The sequence below is a fragment of the Simochromis diagramma genome, unplaced genomic scaffold (assembly GCF_900408965.1).
Source record: "Simochromis diagramma unplaced genomic scaffold, fSimDia1.1 OVJJ01000603.1, whole genome shotgun sequence".
NCBI lineage: Eukaryota > Metazoa > Chordata > Actinopteri > Cichliformes > Cichlidae > Simochromis > Simochromis diagramma.
In genome coordinates this window covers 20,276,817-20,291,782 of record NW_024387414.1, presented here as the reverse complement: position 1 = coordinate 20,291,782, position 14,966 = coordinate 20,276,817, and the positions used below count along the sequence as shown (strand labels likewise).

Sequence of the window (14,966 nt, the reverse complement as noted above, 5' to 3'; positions counted from 1 at the left end):
GAAGAAGACCCAAACTGTCTAACCCTAAGATGAGAGGAAATTGGTTAAAATGTTCAGGAACAACTGAGGAACCACCAAGGCTCCAGTCTGCTATGAACTGGAAGATGCTGGAGCACCAGTGTCCACAGCAAGGGAAGTTTTACTGGGAGGGGTTGTGACCAAGCAAGAAGCCCCTGCTCCAAAACTGACAGCTGCAAACTCAATTGAAATTTGAAGATGTCTTTCTTCAGTCTTCTGGAGAAACGTGTTATGGTCAGACGAGACAAAGGTGGATTTATCTGGCCACAATGACGTTAGTATGTTTAGAATTAATGGCGATGCTTTCAAATGTAAGAATACTGTACCATCTGTCGAGCATGGTGGTACCATCATGCTCTGTGGATGTTTTCCTGCCAGTGGTACTTGCACATTGCACAAAGTGGATGGAATAATGATGAAGATGGAGTTCCAAATTCTTCAACTTCACCTCAAATTCACAACTACTGTATACGATTCAAACGTGGTCACATCTGTGTGTTCCAACAGGACAGTGATGCCAAACACACATCAAAACTGGTTTGGGGATGGATAAAGCAGGCTAATATTAAGCTTGAATGATGACCTTTCCAAGAGCCTCAATCCTATTTCTGGACTATGCTTAAAGGCCAAGTCTGTGCCAGGAAACCAATTAATTTAAGTGAACTCTACCAATTCTGCCAACAAGAGTGATCAAATATCCAGCCAGAATTATGCTAGAAGCTTGGTGATGGCCAAGACGTCTTATTGAGGTCCAACTTGCCAAGGGACAGTTAACCAAACAGAGGGGGTATATGGATGTGTGTGCTTCTGTATGTATACTTTGATTCTGTGGATTGGAGAAAATCCAAAATACACTCAAACCTGTGCACCCAATTTCTGTTTTTTTAAGTCATTAAATATGTATGCTGTACATTCTCTCCACCCTGGAAAAAGAACAGTTCAGAGACATCTTTAAAATTCCCCATGATATCCATGACCACAGCTGTAACTTCATTTATTATTGTTTTACTAAGTGTTTTATCCTATTGTAAAGTGTCCTTGGGTGACTTCAAAGGCGCTCATAAATAAAATTTATTATTATTCTTATTATTATTATTAGTTGCTGAGTTGATATGAGACAGTTCTCAAAGTTCACCCATAAAAATCTATGTAAAGATTACCAAAGGTATGGATTTCATAGAGCTGCCATTGGCTGTTCCGATTTGTAAGATCAGGAGGTGATAAGAGGTGGGTGTCTGGTTATGACTAAGAAATAAATCAACAGCTTTCCATGGAACAGTTAGTACTGATCAAGCCCAACAAAAGAGACATCCAGAACACAACTGTCTCCTATTGTGCCCCACAGCAATAACATTTTTTTTTACCATTTAAAACCGTGGAAGAGATTCAGCATGCAAGTGATTAGAATAGTGAGAAATGTCTAAAGAACACAGGTGCAGCAGTTTACCAGCAGCTAAACTTAACTGAACTTAAACTTTTTATTTATGGTATCTTTTGTAACTTCATTGTATTACATGAAGAACTAATATAGTCTCAAGAGTGGAGGAAGTTTCACTGGAACTAAACAACAGCTCCACTCTTGATTATTATATATGTTCAGGTTTTTGCAAAACAAGTATTTTGCATGCACCTGAGGTGGTCTTAACTCAGCTTTTCTTATATAATTCTATAACTCGTTCTTTCTCAAGTTGTGCAGAGTGTGATGGAATTTTTGACCTCCTGGTTTCTGACCTTTTCTAGAACAAACTCAATAGCGGGGATTAGAGCGAACCGCTACAGTACAACTGTCCATGTATCAAGTACAGCAGAACTATTTCTTATCAGATTTTATCCACTATTATGAACTGAGAAGAAAAATATGTTTAGGTGTATTCAGTATTCAAAACAGTGTGTGAAGTATAAGAAAATGTTTCTGTCACCAAAAACTGAATGGTAATATAGCTAAAACTGGTGTTAATTGTATCACTTTTACTTTAATATATGTGCATGACGTTTTTCTTACATGCAACAAATATTTTGTTTCTTTTTTCTTTTGTTTTCTTTTGTTTTTGCAAATTTTGAAAAAAAGAAGGACACAAGAAATTATGTTTCTTGTGTGTTAACATCATCTAAGTCCTCTTTGTGGAAGCACAGAGAGTCCCTCAAAGAATAATAGTGCCTGAATGTTGATGCAGCACAGCAGCATCTGGGTATTCTGTTATAATCCTTTCAGCTCTTTTGGGCTTTTTTTTCTTAGATTATCTGATTGTGAGAGCATGCCAGTGTGAATTACAATGTCTGTGCTCATGTGATATGTATGTACTGTGTTTTAAAGTTCATACAACGGGCAGTGAAATTTGTATGGTAATTGCTGCTTAGAATATTAATAATGCATTCAGCGTATTCGCTGTTGGGCGGGAGTGTATGTACAGTTAGGAGAAATGAGCGCTGGCTTTGCATTAATACCTTGTATTTAAGGGATCCCCCATCCCCCCACCCTTAGCTCTCCCTGTGCCATCATGCATTAAAGAGCAGGAGATTTCATTATGTGTATCTGAGGTGCTTTGGAAATTTTCAGTTACTGCTAAGCAAGCATGAAAACAGCTGAGTTGTTGTTGGTGTCCAGGAATGATATCTCTCTCTCTCTTAGATCTACTGACATGTAGAGTTAATTCTAGATTAATCTTTTACCTGGGTTAAAAATGATTTGAAGATGAGGCGAATAAAGTGTAACATTTTTGTTAAAATTCTACTGAAAATCAGCTAAATGAGCGGTTGGATGTATAAAACTTAAGATGTTGTGTAAGGACTTACTGGTGCTGTAATGCTTTGTGCTTTGATTCCACAGTCGTGTGTCAAAGCACTTACGATGCTCCCATTATTACTCATTCTTGCTTTTGTGATGACGAGGGACTCCAGCTGGAGCCATTTCTGTTCTCTCTGTTTGAATCAGCACTGATCAGCTGTGACTTTCTGTTATTTTCTGTTCTCCTGTTTTTGCTCACCTCACTGTGTTTCTCTCATTCCCTGTTGGTCAATTGCCTTCCATTGTGACCCGGTGTGTTTGCGTGGGCGGAGTGAGTACTGTTCTCTGTGGGCGGCCGTCCTGAATCACACAGGCTTCCTGTGTTACATGAATAGGTATTTGATTTCACTATAGCCTCACCAGTAGCGCACCATCTTCACCTCCATTTGTTTGCGTCTAGCTGCTGAATGCACATTTCTAAATGTGCATTTAAGCCTCATCATGGAAACGAATGACAAATCATTTATGGACAATGCCAGAGCAATCATTGCTAGATTAGACAAATCTTTTGAGTGGGAAACATTAATCGAGTGCTTTTCTTTTACATGCGCCACATTTAAAACATCTATTACAGTATAAGCATTCTTCCTGGACATGAATGTTAGATATTTAGCGCAGAACTGATAACTCTTTAAAACTTAATCCACCAGTAGCACAAGAGTCAGCACTTTACCCTCAGATGTTTGTTTCATCTATAATCCAAGTTAAACTCCCATATATTTAGCAGGTTCACCAATTACTAACTTTATAAATGAGATCAATTGGCAAATGTTGATGCTCATTTTACCATTTCATCACTTTGAAAATGTAAAGTAAATGCTCTGAGGCTCTGGTATTTGTCTTGTCAGGCTGCTTATTACTCATCACATTTCCATCATCGCGGGAGAGGGAGAATGGCGAGGTGTCAGCCATTTTTCTTCGCATTTCATGGAATGTATGTCGTCATTAGCAGTTTGCCATCTCCTGTACGTGTGTTTATTTTTTAATACAAGCTATGAAATTAACCCAACACAATTCTCTCCCTCTTATTGGAAGCAGGTCTTGTTGAGTTTGCTTTGCGGTGTTTGGCCTCTAACATGTTGAGTTTTTAGTAGATTATTGAGTGATAATCATTATAATTATTAATGAATAATAATCATTTTAAATTATGAGTGCTACATAGTAAAGAGCTTTCTGAACAGATCAATGAAAATAGAGACTTCTCTTATTAATAAAGTCAGCCTGAACTCAATAAACTACTTTTTTTTATATTACAGGTGGCCTTCTGCTTTTCTGTTAATATGATGAATAAGGATATGTATAATTGCATTAAGTTTTTATATTTATTTTGTTTCTCATTATCAAGTGTGTTGTATTGGACTCGTTGAAGGTCATGCTCTTACAGTTCATGTGAAATAGCCAATAAATTCCTCAAAAACATTCATTCTGGAAACCTCTATAGAGTAAGAGTAAATATAGTTTTAATTTATGTTGAGTAATTGAAGATTTAACATTTCACTTACCTCTTACTATAATATATTGTAAAAGGTAAGGAAAAGTATGTAAACAGTAGTAGGTAAAAAACACCTGTGAAACTACAAACAGCTGCTTCACCCTTTGAGTGTTTTTTATATGCGGTTATGTGTGTGCTTGTGTCTAAAGGAGTCCGTAATTCTGTTTTCTTTGTTCCTGTTTGGTTGTTCGCTGCAGCTGGTATATAATTTGTGTATTTCTAGAAGAATTTCTCTTAAAGACGGGAAGGTGTAACCTTTATGTTTTGCTTTTTGTGTTGCCAGAAACAACAGCAACATATTTTCTGCTGCAGCACTTTTCCCCCTCCATTCTTTTTCTGTATATTGTTGCTGTAAACTTCAGTGAGTTGGCAGCGATCATTGAACAATAAAGCACTTATCGGCCTGTCTGGCAGCTTTTTCCTGCCTTTAGTAAGACGCTCTCACGTCTATTCCCCATCTCTCTCTCTTTGATAGGCGAGCCATACTGGAATGCGCTCCTACATTTACAATAAGAACTCTGTGATTGGCTCACAGGCAGAACACTGCGGGATGCGGACATATTTCTTCAGTGCGGACACACAGGAGGACATGAATGGCTGGATCCGGGCCATGAACCAGGCTGCGCTGATGCAGCAGAGTCACATGATAAAGAGGTTGGTCTCACTCTACTGGGTTCAGTTGGTTGGGGTTCTAGTGCAAGTTTGCACAGAAGAACTGGATATCTATTGAGATTAGATTAAAAAAGGGAGCCTGGATGTCCCGATCAAAAACAACTAGAAATTTTGCTAGTGCATCATGCCTTAAGGATTCAACAGCACTGTTATACTGCAGTCCTGAAGGTCAGATTCTTTAGTTATCTATATGATTCACTAATAAAATTCTCTTTCCGTAATGGGCTGCATTGTAACTTCAGTATTCTGCAGCTGTGAGTCCAGCTGTGTCTGCAAAGTAGACTTTCTCAAATATTTAATGGAGGGCAGAAATGCTCTAAAATATATAGCCAGATACTTGCTGTATACAGAGTTATCTTACATTAGCAGGCTGTACTGCATAGCTTAAATGATCTGTGCAATGTTGCCATCTAGAGACCAATGTACATCACTACCTAATTTTTTAATAATATTTTGGAAAGCGCTCAAAATCCCATTGTTGTGTTCTTTGAAATGAAATACAAGTTATGTGAAATACCCTTTAGACATTAGTGTCCATCAACTGTATGAAGTTTGTGAAACTGTAAATAACACACCAAGAAAATCCAATGTTCGGGAATAAGGATACATGTTTTAAAGTATGGAGCATTAAGTTGCAATGCATTAAAAAGGTGGTGCTCTAAACTAAAGTATTTGATGAAGATAAAGTGAGTGATATTACTCCGGTACTCTGGGGTTTCACTGGGGTTTTACTCCCCCCCATTTTAGCTCCTTTGAAAATGTACAGTTGGATATTTAATGAATAACTCCCCGTGCTCTGGATTTGTGTCTCTGCAAATGGATTTGGAAATTACCTTTAGGACCACTTAAGGTTGATTAGAGTTCCCATTGTGTTCTCTATCCACTGATTAATACTGTGTAATCTCATAACCCTGTAACAGTAATGTCAGGTATAATTTACCTTACATAATATACTTGATAAAACATATTATTTTCCATCAGAATATTTTGAAGTACAACATTACATGGCAAACTGAAGTACCCTTCTTTTATTTCTCCCTATGTGTATCATTAAAAAAGTGTCATGAGGGGACCTTAAACAGCCTCTAAAATTAGTGAAAACTTCATAAAGAAAAAAAAAAGGACTGGGAACTTCTCCAGTCTACTCATTCCTTCGACACTGAGTCTTGTCCAGTAAAGGCATAATCTCCCTGCATCACTGACAACTCGGGGGATATGAATAAAAATGGCATTTTTGACAGGGTAAAAATGATCGTGTGGGTGAAAATGATCTGACGTCAGTGAAACTGTATTTACATTTTTACTGGCAGGTTTGAAATTAGTTTAAATATCATATCAATCCTATGTCATGTCTTCACAGAGAGGTGGAGAAGCCAGAGAAAGCTGCACAACAGGCAGTCCCACAGACCAACCATGTCCACACTAACCAGAGCTCATCTCAGCCAGAAAGTGCTCACAGGACAGACAGAGGGGAAGCTCAGAGCAATGGTATCAGACTGGCTCATGGAGACGAGGTGAGGTATGGATTAGAGATCCAGGGGAAACCCAGCCAGACAGCCCCACAGGAGAGAGTAGAGAGACTGTCTCCAGACGCTGTTAACGGTGCTGCCCATAAGAATGGACAAAAGACTGTAATCCAAGTGGCTCTGCCACCAGAACAAAATGGAAATCTTGTCTATCAGAGGGGTTTCGTTACACGGGCAGACACTGAGAAGCATGTTCAGAGGAAGAACACGTTGGCTCAGGTGGAGCACTGGGTCAAAGTTCAAAAAGGAGACCCCCCGAAGAGGTCAGTCTGACTTCACACAATCAGTTTGACTCAACTAACATTTCTCTATAACAGCAGCATGACTAATGACAAAGAAACTTTGAGTCTATGCCTCCCTCTAGTGGCTTTTATGAGGATTCACTTGTTAGATTGCTTTAATCTTTCTACTGAATTTCATTTTATCTTATTTAAAGCATTATGGCTCTATAATAGATTAAAAAAACACAGCTAAAAGATTTCTTTGTTTTTCTTTCTTTCATAGTGCTCCCTCTGCTGAGTTCAACCTCCCTCGATGGACTCCTCCCTTAAAGCCCAAAGCAAGTGCAGCAGATGTCACCTATCAGTCATTGCCAAAGTCTCCCCGTCTACCCTGTGGCAGCAGCTCTCCTCCAGCAACATGCAATCTGCCCAGTGACTACAAGTACGCCCATGACCGGCTCAGCCACTTCCGTATGTCCACTGACGAGCGAATGGCCACCAAGGAGGGAATGGTGTGGCAGCTGTATGAGTGGCAGCAACGGCAGCAGTTTCGTCACGGCAGCCCCACCGCTCCTATTTACACCGGCCCCAACTTCACAGACTCCTCATCTTTCAGAGTGACTGTAGAAATGCCACGCTCCATCTCTGTTCCTCCATCACCATGTGAAGTCCCACCATCGTCCTTCAAGCCCCTGTCTCCACGCAGACCACACACTCCTTCAGACAGACGCACAGTAAGGCCCTTGGATGAATTGGCACCAGGGGACAGCACAAGATCAAGCTCACCCGGGCATTTTTGTGCCCATCTTTCTCAGGTAGCACACCTAGTTAAGGAGGCGCTTAGTTTGCCTTTCTTTCAGTTAGATTTCTACATTTAGAGTATTAATTGCAGTTCTTAATACTCTAGTTCTAAAATACTCAATGGGATAAAATCATAAATGCACAGAGAAATGCTGCATTCAGTGAACAATAATAATTTAATATCCATTTTATTAAATAAACCTGCAAATACCTGTTTTTACTTTGATTTACATGATGATAAACTGTAGTTAAGATATAATAGGTAAGAATAGTGCACGTGTCATTCCATATTTTTAATTAGCCTCCCATAGATTAAAACCAGCAAAGAACTGATTCCTCTGTGTAAGAGGACCTTTGTTAATTGGATATTAAATATGATGTGCCATTCGCAGTGATGAATGTCGCCAATGTAATTTATTCCTTTCAACAGTCCAAACACTTGACAGTTTCTGCTTGCTCAGTAACATTTTTAATCAATTACTGGTTAAATTTTCTTTTGCTTTCATGTAAAAACAAAGTCTTTTGACTGATTGGTTACCTAAATAATTAATTGACCAATGAATAAAATAAATGGCAGAGTAACTGAAAATAATACTTGTGTTCCCAGCTAGTTCAATTAATCTCTTCAGTGTATCTTGAATGATGGGAACAGTGGAGTTTTTGTGGATGGTGTGAAAGTAGCCGATGTGTTCACAGTGTTGTTTCTCTCCCATAGTAAGCTTGGATGGAGACCTGTACATAGTGTTGGATGGAAAGATGAAAGTCCCACCCTTTATGAATTTATGTGCTGATACTCAGTAATTGGGCCTTAAACACTGGTGATACTGTGAGACAGTAAACAGCAGTGGCCTGTCATTGACATGGGACTGAAGTAAAACTCAGTGTTTCACATGTTCTGAGCCAAATGACAAAGGTCTCATTCTCATGGTAGCTTGTGGATATGAGGTGTCACAACTTGGAGGATGTTGTGAGCTCACAAGGACACCATGGGAAGATCGCGCGAGGAGCATGAGAAGGCTCCGACTTTACAGCGCGCACACTTTGATGCTCATGTGAATCGTTTGCAGATTCACACAGTCCACACCCAGGCCTATTCCACAGGTGGTGTGAGCGCATGCGAGTAAAAGCTCGCTACTCTGCCGTCCCCCCCAAACCGTCGTAGCGCTCAGACAGCACCGCCACCGCCGCAGGAGACGGAGCCCAGGAGCACGTCCTGTAATCCACACCCTGCTCTCTCTCCCCACCACACCCTCCACATGTGAAAAAAATCTCCCTCCAAACCATCACCACATTTGCCAACACACACAACCCTCATAACCAACCCGTTGGCCTTACACAAGTAAACAAAGTGTTGCAGATGCTCTGTTTCCTCTATGATTCAACCAAGTGTCAAGACTCTAATTACAACCATAAAATATAGTGACGCGCAATTATGGAAAACCCTCTAGAGGATACATTTTTAACAAAGGTAGCCACAGTGACTATGCTAGGGAGCGATGTTTATGGGAACTAAATTTAGTTGGCACTGAACTTAGTTTTGGTGCACCCAGCATCTCTGAGGCTGATGGTGCTCTCTGGCTGGAGTGCACTTAAGTAATAGCGATCCGTGTGCCTCTGCGGAATATCATTAAGAAGTATGTTTTATTAGCAGCTAATCCAATTTGCCCTGGGCTTCTCAGCACCCTATAAACATCTCTACTGTATCTCAAACATCAGCAGCGGTCTCTTTCTTCTGATCTCGCATTTAAATAAAAAACCTATTATACAGCAAAAAAATTGTGGCATGGGAATCTCAAAGGGAATGGCTTACAGTGCTTCTCTTGCTGGTAGCAAACAAATGTTATTTTAAGAAAGCAGGTTTAGTATAATTTATGTGTAGTTAATTAAATCTCTTGTTGTTTGTGTCCTTTTAAGCTTCTGTAGTGGGCCTGGTTTTCGCTAATTCTGTGTGTTAAGCAAAAACGTCAAATTTTTCCGAGCCCTGTAGCATCTGAAAACTCAGGGCACACCTTGTTTCGGATAAGAGTAGGAGTGATGAAAGCGAGAAAAGGATAGATGGAAAAAAATAAATCTGCTGTGTAGTCAAATTTGTTTGCAGACTTGGAGGCAATGGTTTAACTTTGACTTAGTGTGATGAAGTGATCCATATCTCACTTTCAACACACTATTGAAGATTATTTAGTAAATCAGATATTCTGTTTGATTTCATTCTATATGATCTGCGTTAACAAGTGAACGAATTGCATTTCTCCACAGAATTCCCAAATAGAGAGGAGGTCCGTGCCAGCCATGGGCTACATCACACACACAGTCAGTGCTCCCAGCTTGCATGGCAAAACGGTATGAGCTTCTATTACATTAATATTACTTACTTGGATCAATATGAAAAATGGACTTTTTATAATATTAACAAAGCGTTATAATAGTCTAGGAAAATGAATCCAGGTAAGAACTGGAAACGTAATTAATGGGGGCCGTCTGTGACATTATCACATGTAGAATTTGTTCCAGTGTTTTTGTTCCTGATAGCATTTCTGTTCAGACAGCACAGCAGGCCGTCCTCACATGACAGTCTTTGTTGTGTAGCTCTAGGTTTTACATTTTCAGGTATTATTAGGACACATTGTGTTAAAGGTACATGAATTATCACGAATTCATTCATGACTTCATGCATGAAAAACAATGAATTCATTAATTAAAGTAAAACCGTGTAAAAATATAACTGTATAAAGAAACTATAGGGGGAAAAGTTACTTATATCCAGAACATAAACATACACAGTTTGCTGTTATGTGTAGAGACAACACTGACTTTGGTCCCTTTTATGCTCAGATGATTCAGATGTTGTTGTTATGTGGTTCAACAAACAACAACAATAAAAACATTCCTCTAAAAATGGTCAAGGATTGGACTAAAACTGAGTGAAAAAAGCAAATGTCCACAGAAGCTTTGGAAGAGCTATTGTTCAATACTACTGAAAAAGTCTGGCTTCTTGGAAATAAAATATAAAGAAATGAGGTGTGACTCAAGACTTCTGCACAATACTGAAAATTACAAAAATGAATGTATAAAATATCTGAAATATTTGGGGGCAGGGACAGTGTTAGATAAGAGTGAGGATGAGGTACTGGTGTTTAACACGTGTTTTTCATAAATGAATTAATGCTATTAATGTGTCACGTTTTCTATGAATAGGTGACAATTCATGTACCTTTCACATAAAGTGTTACATTATTGGAGGCAGCAGTATACTGGTGTCTCTGCCACACTCCACAGTTACTGCAGCTCAGCCACTTTACTGCCCAGATGATTATGAAATATTTCCTCTCATCCCTCTGTGCTTTCACTGGCCCCTAAACCCGGGCTACGCTACAGCCAGAGGAGCTGACTCTGCTCCTCATTCAGCTTCGGAGGCACCAGGCCAAGATGGCTGGTGCACATAGTCCCAGCAATGCATTCGCTCACCTGCAGCACCACCAGCACAACGGCCTTCTAGGCCCCAGCATGCAGGTCAGGGACCCTCATATTTCCCTAATGCAGCCCAGTGCATCCTTTGCCAGTGCATTGTGGTCCCCTGCTCCCCAGCCATTCCCATACATTACTACCCTATCATCGTTACAGACTGTGCAGTTTTCTGATTCTGCTTGGATGTCTTGTTCATTTAACCACTTTGACATGACTTGTATTGTATTAATGGTTATATATTATGGATACTCGGAGCCTTGTGTGACTGTTTGTAAACAGGGATATGCCATGTTTGGAGCATGTTGCTTGTGGCCCATGCCTGTATTTTACACTTTGCGTTGTCTCATAGATGTATAACCTTGCACAACCACAATAATGTCTGATTATCAGAACATTTCTGTGTAGTTGGGAAGCAAGCACAATGCTGTAAGAGCAGCAGCGACAACTCCACCCAGTTTTTAGCAACCGACCATTCTCTGGCCATCCTCCACGCTTATGGAGAAATATAAACTCTCTGTCTGACCACATGTCATGCACATGTCTGTGTTCCTCAGTTGTGCATAAGGTCATACATGAGACATTAAACCAGATCAAAACAATTACTTGATTACTTAATTAGAGCTTGACTGTAGATAAAAATACAGAGGTAGAAGTGCACTGTAATTGAGACCAAGTTAATTAAAGTTCTGCTAGAAAATCCCAAATAAAGGCCCTAAGTGTCATCTGATCACGCATTATCCTTTGTAGTTTCATTTCAAATGATTTATCTCTCCATTGCTCATTTAAAGGCTGATGATACTTACATACAACTGAAGAAGGACCTGGAGTATCTAGATCTGAAGGTGGGCCCCAACAAAGTAAATGGCACTTTGTCTTTTTCATCTTCTTCTCCACCTCCCCTCTCTGGGCTACAATCTTGTTCTCCTGTCGCTGCCTCCAACATCTGCCTCCCTGTTTCCCTCTTTTCCTTTCTGTCCTCTGTTCTATTTCTGTCCTTTACAATGGAATTAACATTTCTCGAAACTGTCTTCTTATTGCACAAATGATCAATTTAAGGATAAAGAAAAAGATACTTTTCAGTTTTGCTTTGATAAATCCTGAAAATTGTCCAGTGAAACTGGTATAAAGTAATAATGATGCTGAAGTGTTGAAGTGTTTTACTGATGCAGCTCTGCATCAGTAAAAAAAAAAGAAAGGAAAAAAGCAAAGTGAGTTGAGGGAAGTCATCTTGTGATACGCAGTACAGCAAATAACTTTTCGCTTTCTGGGTTCAAAAGAGATCAAAAAGAGATCAGTGTGTTTGAAATGCCCACGTCATGTTTTGCTCGAATGTGAGGATGATGTGCATACAAAGTGAAATAGACCATTGTACTGCTTTTTAAATGGAATGTGACGCATCCCAGTAAATTATGCAGGATCTTTACACATGAATCCCTTCATCCGATCATCCATCGTGTGATACTCACCACTGAGATTTTGAATTGCATGCTAATAAGCACCACTAACAGTACTGAATGTCTGTTTGACTTTTTGCTTTTGTTTTATTTGTTAGAGCATAACAGATGGCCTAATTAGGCTCTTTAGGAAATTTTATGTATTAGCAAAGTAAATACGATTTTATATTATAGGCTGAGTCATAGTTTTATTGTGGTAACTGGTGGAAATGGATGAAAATGTGCAGCGGTGTAAGTTTGCCATGGTCTTCAAAAACTCCTACAGATACTTGGTAATGCACTTAATTAGAGCTGGCAAAGGGACAGACTGCAAAAAACATAGTCAAAACTTGTTTATTTTGAGTTGATTTTTGCATAGTTGGTCCTAACTTGTAAGCACCCACGCCTTTTAAACTCAGTGCCCCAAGAATGAAACTGAGACTTTCTTTTAAAAACTCAAAGTTTCCAAAGCCAAGAAAAAAAATATGCTGGTGATCACTGTAATAATTTTCCCAGACTTCATGACGATCTCTCTACAACCACAGAATACATAATAAAACTTTTTCTCACAGACTGTGCAATACCCCCACAAGACTGCTAATTGACCATGACATGTAAAATAAGGGGAATGTCCCTTTAACTGAGTCTCCTATTTGCACTGGTCCATACTGCTGTTCAACGTGTGGTGACCCTAATGTGGGCGATATATGAATAATCAACCTTTGATCTCTGTAAATTACTGACTCTGATAGAGAAGTGGCTGACAAATCTCTGCGTCATTATCTTGTGAACCTCCGGGTGCGATGCAAAGACCGGAGGTCGCTAGATACCCTGTACTATTAGCCTGATATCAGCAGAGAAAAATATCACAACTATAGTGGAGCTAGTTAGGTCTATACGTTTCTGGAAAATGACAGTTGTTTTTGTTTTTGTTTTTTTTTAGTAATTTTGTTGCTACGATGGACTTTAAATTAAACCATATAGATGTCACTGAAATGCAGACATTCAGGAATTACATGCAGTTTATGCATGGTTCCCCATTTTCACAGGCTAATTAGACAGACTAAAATAATTCTAAACCTAAGCATTGTTTTTAATACTTGGTGACATCAGGCCTGTTCACTCATTATTTCAGTACAAATTAAGCAGACAAAATATCAGGAGCTGATTCTGTGTTGAACTTGGACTTGGCTGCGGTTCACTGGTACTCTCAATATGAGGTCCAGATAAGTTGTTATTGCAGGTAAAGGAGGCCATCATGTCACTGAAAAAGAAAACTAAATCTTATCACAAAGAAAAAACTGAAAATAGTTTCCAAATCTATGATCTGGTACATCCTTAAAAATAAAAAATGAACTGCCCACCTCAGCAACACAAAAAGGTTTGGAAGACACGTTTCCAACGTCCAGTCAAGCAAAAAACACTCTCGACAAGGTGGTTTAAGAGATGCCTTCATGAATGTAAATATAGAAGTTTACTGGTTACACACAGAAAAGGAGCCTGCACAGTTCTGCAGAATAAACCGCTGGACAGTAAACCACATGATGTGCCAAAAATGGTGGAGGCAGTGTAATGGCCTGGTAGTGATGGAAGTAGCGGGATGAATTCTGAAGAGTGTCACAATGCAGATGGCAGCATGGTGGTTAGCACGGTTGCCTCGCTGCAAGACGTTGCTGGGTTCAAATCCATCACTGGGCTAGGGAGAGGTTTCAGCACCCCTGCTAGATAGGTGGAAGTGAATGGATTGAAAGCAGAAACCAAAGGGTGCTTCAGTGAACCCCTAACCGATCATCTGATGATGTCCACATCACTGGCTACAACTGATTTTTTATCCAAATGTTATAAACAATTGGACAAAAACCGCATTGTTCTTCCTGTACCCGAGGGTCCTTTCCAGCACTCTGGCATAGACTTTCCCAGGGAGGCTGAGGAGCATTTTAATAATCAACGCCTTTGTTAGGTCTCCACTTAAAAACGTTCCCATTCAAAACCATGGATGTGAAAAACAAAATCTGAAAAAACCTTTTTTCTCCCATACTGGTAATATTAAGGAGTTGTTTGTTAAGTTACAGTAATAAGCATCCTGTAAATAGCAGCGTAAGAGCTTTAGGGTTTTTCCAAACACAAAGATGTAGAAACTCTATCTGCATAAATGTTTGAACGAAGCTGTAATAAGTTTTGTTTTGTTTTTTCAATTTTGTATCAGTTTTTTTTTCTTTTATTTTCCTCCTTTATAAACTCGGCTTAACTTGTGTATCAGTCCCATTATCTGTAAACTAGAAATATGTATCAGTTTTTTATTTTGTCATTCGTTCAACTTTAGGTTACTGGACGTGACAGTTTAAAGAAAGAAAGACCATCAAGGCCTGTGAAAATAGCAGAAAGTGATGCTGATGTAAGTAAATCATTCTGTTCTCAGGATTTACAAAAACAGTCAGATAAGCACCCTGTTTATCCTTCTCTGTTTTTCCCCTCTAAGATCTCTGTTTCCGACTTCTGACAATCCACTACAGAGAAGCAGCTGACTTTAGTCTGACATTACTGTGTGTTTTA

At 39.3% G+C, this 14,966-nt stretch overlaps 1 protein-coding gene across 4 annotated transcripts in view; it reads left to right on the top strand.

Moving 5' to 3' along the window:
- The window catches only part of plekha7b (pleckstrin homology domain containing, family A member 7b), an 81,394-nt gene that overhangs the window by 50,883 nt on the left and 15,545 nt on the right, over positions 1 to 14,966 (top strand). Inside the window, exons 9-15 of one of the 4 annotated variants that reach the window (XM_040011162.1) lie at positions 4,771 to 4,949; positions 6,328 to 6,756; positions 6,998 to 7,529; positions 9,772 to 9,855; positions 10,891 to 11,025; positions 11,769 to 11,837; positions 14,737 to 14,808. In XM_040011162.1, the coding sequence (XP_039867096.1) occupies positions 4,771 to 4,949; positions 6,328 to 6,756; positions 6,998 to 7,529; positions 9,772 to 9,855; positions 10,891 to 11,025; positions 11,769 to 11,837; positions 14,737 to 14,808 (1,500 nt within the window). The remainder of the gene's footprint in view (positions 1 to 4,770; positions 4,950 to 6,327; positions 6,757 to 6,997; positions 7,530 to 9,771; positions 9,856 to 10,890; positions 11,026 to 11,768; positions 11,838 to 14,736; positions 14,809 to 14,966) is intronic. The other 3 variants (XM_040011163.1, XM_040011165.1, XM_040011166.1) reach the window with 3 other exon arrangements.